Source organism: Coffea eugenioides, chromosome 2, assembly GCF_003713205.1.
Source record: "Coffea eugenioides isolate CCC68of chromosome 2, Ceug_1.0, whole genome shotgun sequence".
NCBI classification, from domain to species: Eukaryota; Viridiplantae; Streptophyta; class Magnoliopsida; order Gentianales; family Rubiaceae; genus Coffea; species Coffea eugenioides.
This window is the reverse complement of record NC_040036.1, coordinates 38407425-38409904: the sequence shown is the minus strand read 5'-3', so window position 1 is coordinate 38409904 and position 2480 is coordinate 38407425. Positions and strand designations below refer to the sequence as shown.

General features: G+C 50.6%; 1 protein-coding gene across 1 annotated transcript; it reads left to right on the top strand.

The window, feature by feature from the left end:
* Nucleotides 1-653: 653 nt before the first annotated feature.
* LOC113759675 lies at nt 654-2013 on the top strand. The gene is made up of 3 exons (XM_027302251.1): nt 654-836; nt 1021-1359; nt 1675-2013. The coding sequence occupies exons 1-3, from the start codon at nt 654-656 to the stop codon at nt 2011-2013; spliced, it is 861 nt and encodes a 286-aa protein (XP_027158052.1).
* Nucleotides 2014-2480: the final 467 nt, after the last annotated feature.

The window sequence follows — 2480 nt, the reverse complement described above, 5'->3', positions numbered from 1 at the left end:
TACATTGGGACTACCCCCGTTTACTTCAAAAACTCTGAGAACAGGTGGACCGAGGTATCTAAAATGAGGATCTAAACAGCATGAAACGGGAAGCCCAGGCCGCCTGCAACGGGCAAGAGTCTCGAAGAAAGAAAGATATCGGTAGAGTTGATCCAGACCCCAACGGCTCGTCGAATCAATAACGAGATCGCCGGAGCGTTTTTGACAGGATTGTGAAGAGGAGATCGTCCACTTCGGACGCCGAGCTGACTCCCCTTAATTCCAGTCAGTCTCACATTTTAGCTGTAATGGGGCAGAACCACCTCGATCGAGTCCCTCCTGAGATCTTGGGCAGGAGGGAGAAAAGGAACTCCAGCCTTTACCGTGCCTACCACCGAAACGTTAGGCACGAGACCGAAAACTGCAATGATTTGAAGAAAGAGATCGAAAATCTGATCAAGCAGGGATACTTGAAACAGTTCGTCCACAAGGACGGAGGTTTCAGAAGAAGTAAATCCCACCAGAAAAATAAGGGCCCCCACCGAGAAGACAAACGGGATACGAAGTGCCATTGCTAAGGCCCCGAAGACCATGGCGAGGACAAAAGGCCCCCTCCCAAGATGGGTCCCCGGATTATGGCCTTAACATCGTAGGGGTCATCAACACAATCGCGGATGGTTCGACAGGAAGAGATAACCAAAACTCCCAGAAGAGGACCTATCTCTAAGCCGACATGGAAGCTGCCCAGGCTTTCCGAAGTCATCACCTATGGCCCCAGCGACCCCATCCCTGCTGCCTCCAGCAACCACGAAACCCTTATGATCGAGGTCCTTACCAATAATTACATAGTCAAAAAGGTCTATATCGATCCCAACAGGTCGGTAGACGTCTTGTACTACCGAACCTTTATAAGTCTGAAGTTGACCCGAGAGCAACTTACCCCTATCAGGACCCCTCTTGTAGGATTTCGGGGGACATGTGGTTCACCTTGAAGGGATGGCCTCCTTGATGGTGACTATTGGCCTCCATCCCCGCTGCTAGACTGTCCTTGTAAGATTTGCCATGGTCACAGCTGACTTCCAATATAACATGTTGATCGGCCGACCCATACTCAATGCCTTGAGGGCCGTATACTCCGCCTACCACCTGAGTTTCAAGTTCCCCATACCCGCTGGAGTGGCCGAGGGGAGCAACGATGTCAGTGAGGCCAGAGAGTGCTATCTCGCCACCATACAGGCCGCAATCACCCTGCGACCTGAGTCAAAGGCCGAGGGGAAGAGGCCGGATGTCCTCTCCATAGACTGTATCAACCACCAAGATGCCGAAAAACCTGGCAGGCTGGACGCCGTGGACGAGATGGAAGAAATAGTTCTCGACGAGGTGAGACCCGACCAAGTGATCCAAGTGGGGATGAACCTTCCCTCACCCCACAGAGAAAAAATGATTGGCCTGATAAAAGAGCACCAAGATGTTTTTGCTTGGACGGCAAATGAAGTGGTCGGAGTACCACCTGAGCTCATGATGCACCGACTTAACATCGACCTACGCGCCCGCCTAGTTAAGCAAAAATAGAGGCACTTTGACTCAGAACGCAGCAAAGCCATCTCCGGAGAGGTTGACAAGTTGTTGCCAGCCAAGATGATTCGGAAAGTCCAGTACCCCACCTGACTGTCTAACCCCATCATGGTAAAAAAGGACACCGATGGATGGAGAATGTGTGTGGATTTCACCGACCTTAATAAGGCTTGCCCCAAAGATTGCTACCCGCTGCCGAGAAGAGACGCTCTCGTCGACTCGGTTATGGGGCATGAGTTCCTCTGTTTCCTAGATGCCTTCAAGGGGTACCATCAAATAGGAATGAGTGAGGAAAATCAGAAGAAGACGGCGTTCTACACCGACCAAGATGTCTACTGTTACACCACAATGACCTTCGAGCTAAAGAACGCCGCGTCGACCTATCAAAGGCTTGTCAACTGTCTTTTCAAGGACCAGATTGGTCGCAATGTGGAGGCCACGTGGATGACATCCTCCTAAAAAGCCAAATCTCCTCGACCTTCCTGCCAGACCTGAGGGAGGTATTTGGCATTCTCCGAGAATCCAAAATAATACTCAACCCAAAGAAATGTGTCTTTGGAGTCGCCTCGGAGAAATTCTTGGGGTACTTAGTTTCCCGCTGGGGAATCGAATCTAATCCCGATAAAGTCAAGACCATTCAGGACATGTCCCCACCTCGGAACTTCCGTGAAGTGCAGAGGTTAAACGAGCGTTTGGCCGCTCTAAACTGCTTCGTCTTAGTCTGCTAAGAAGGCTTTACCCTTCTTCAAGGTATTGAAGAAGGCTGACCAGTTCGCCTGAATCGAAGAGTGCCAACAGGCCTTTAACCAGATGAAAGAATATTTACACCACCTTCCTACTCTCGCTTCACCTCGGCCTAAGGAAAGGCTGTACCTGTACCTGTCTGCTGCAGACGAGACTATCAGTGTCGTCCTCATTCGAGATGA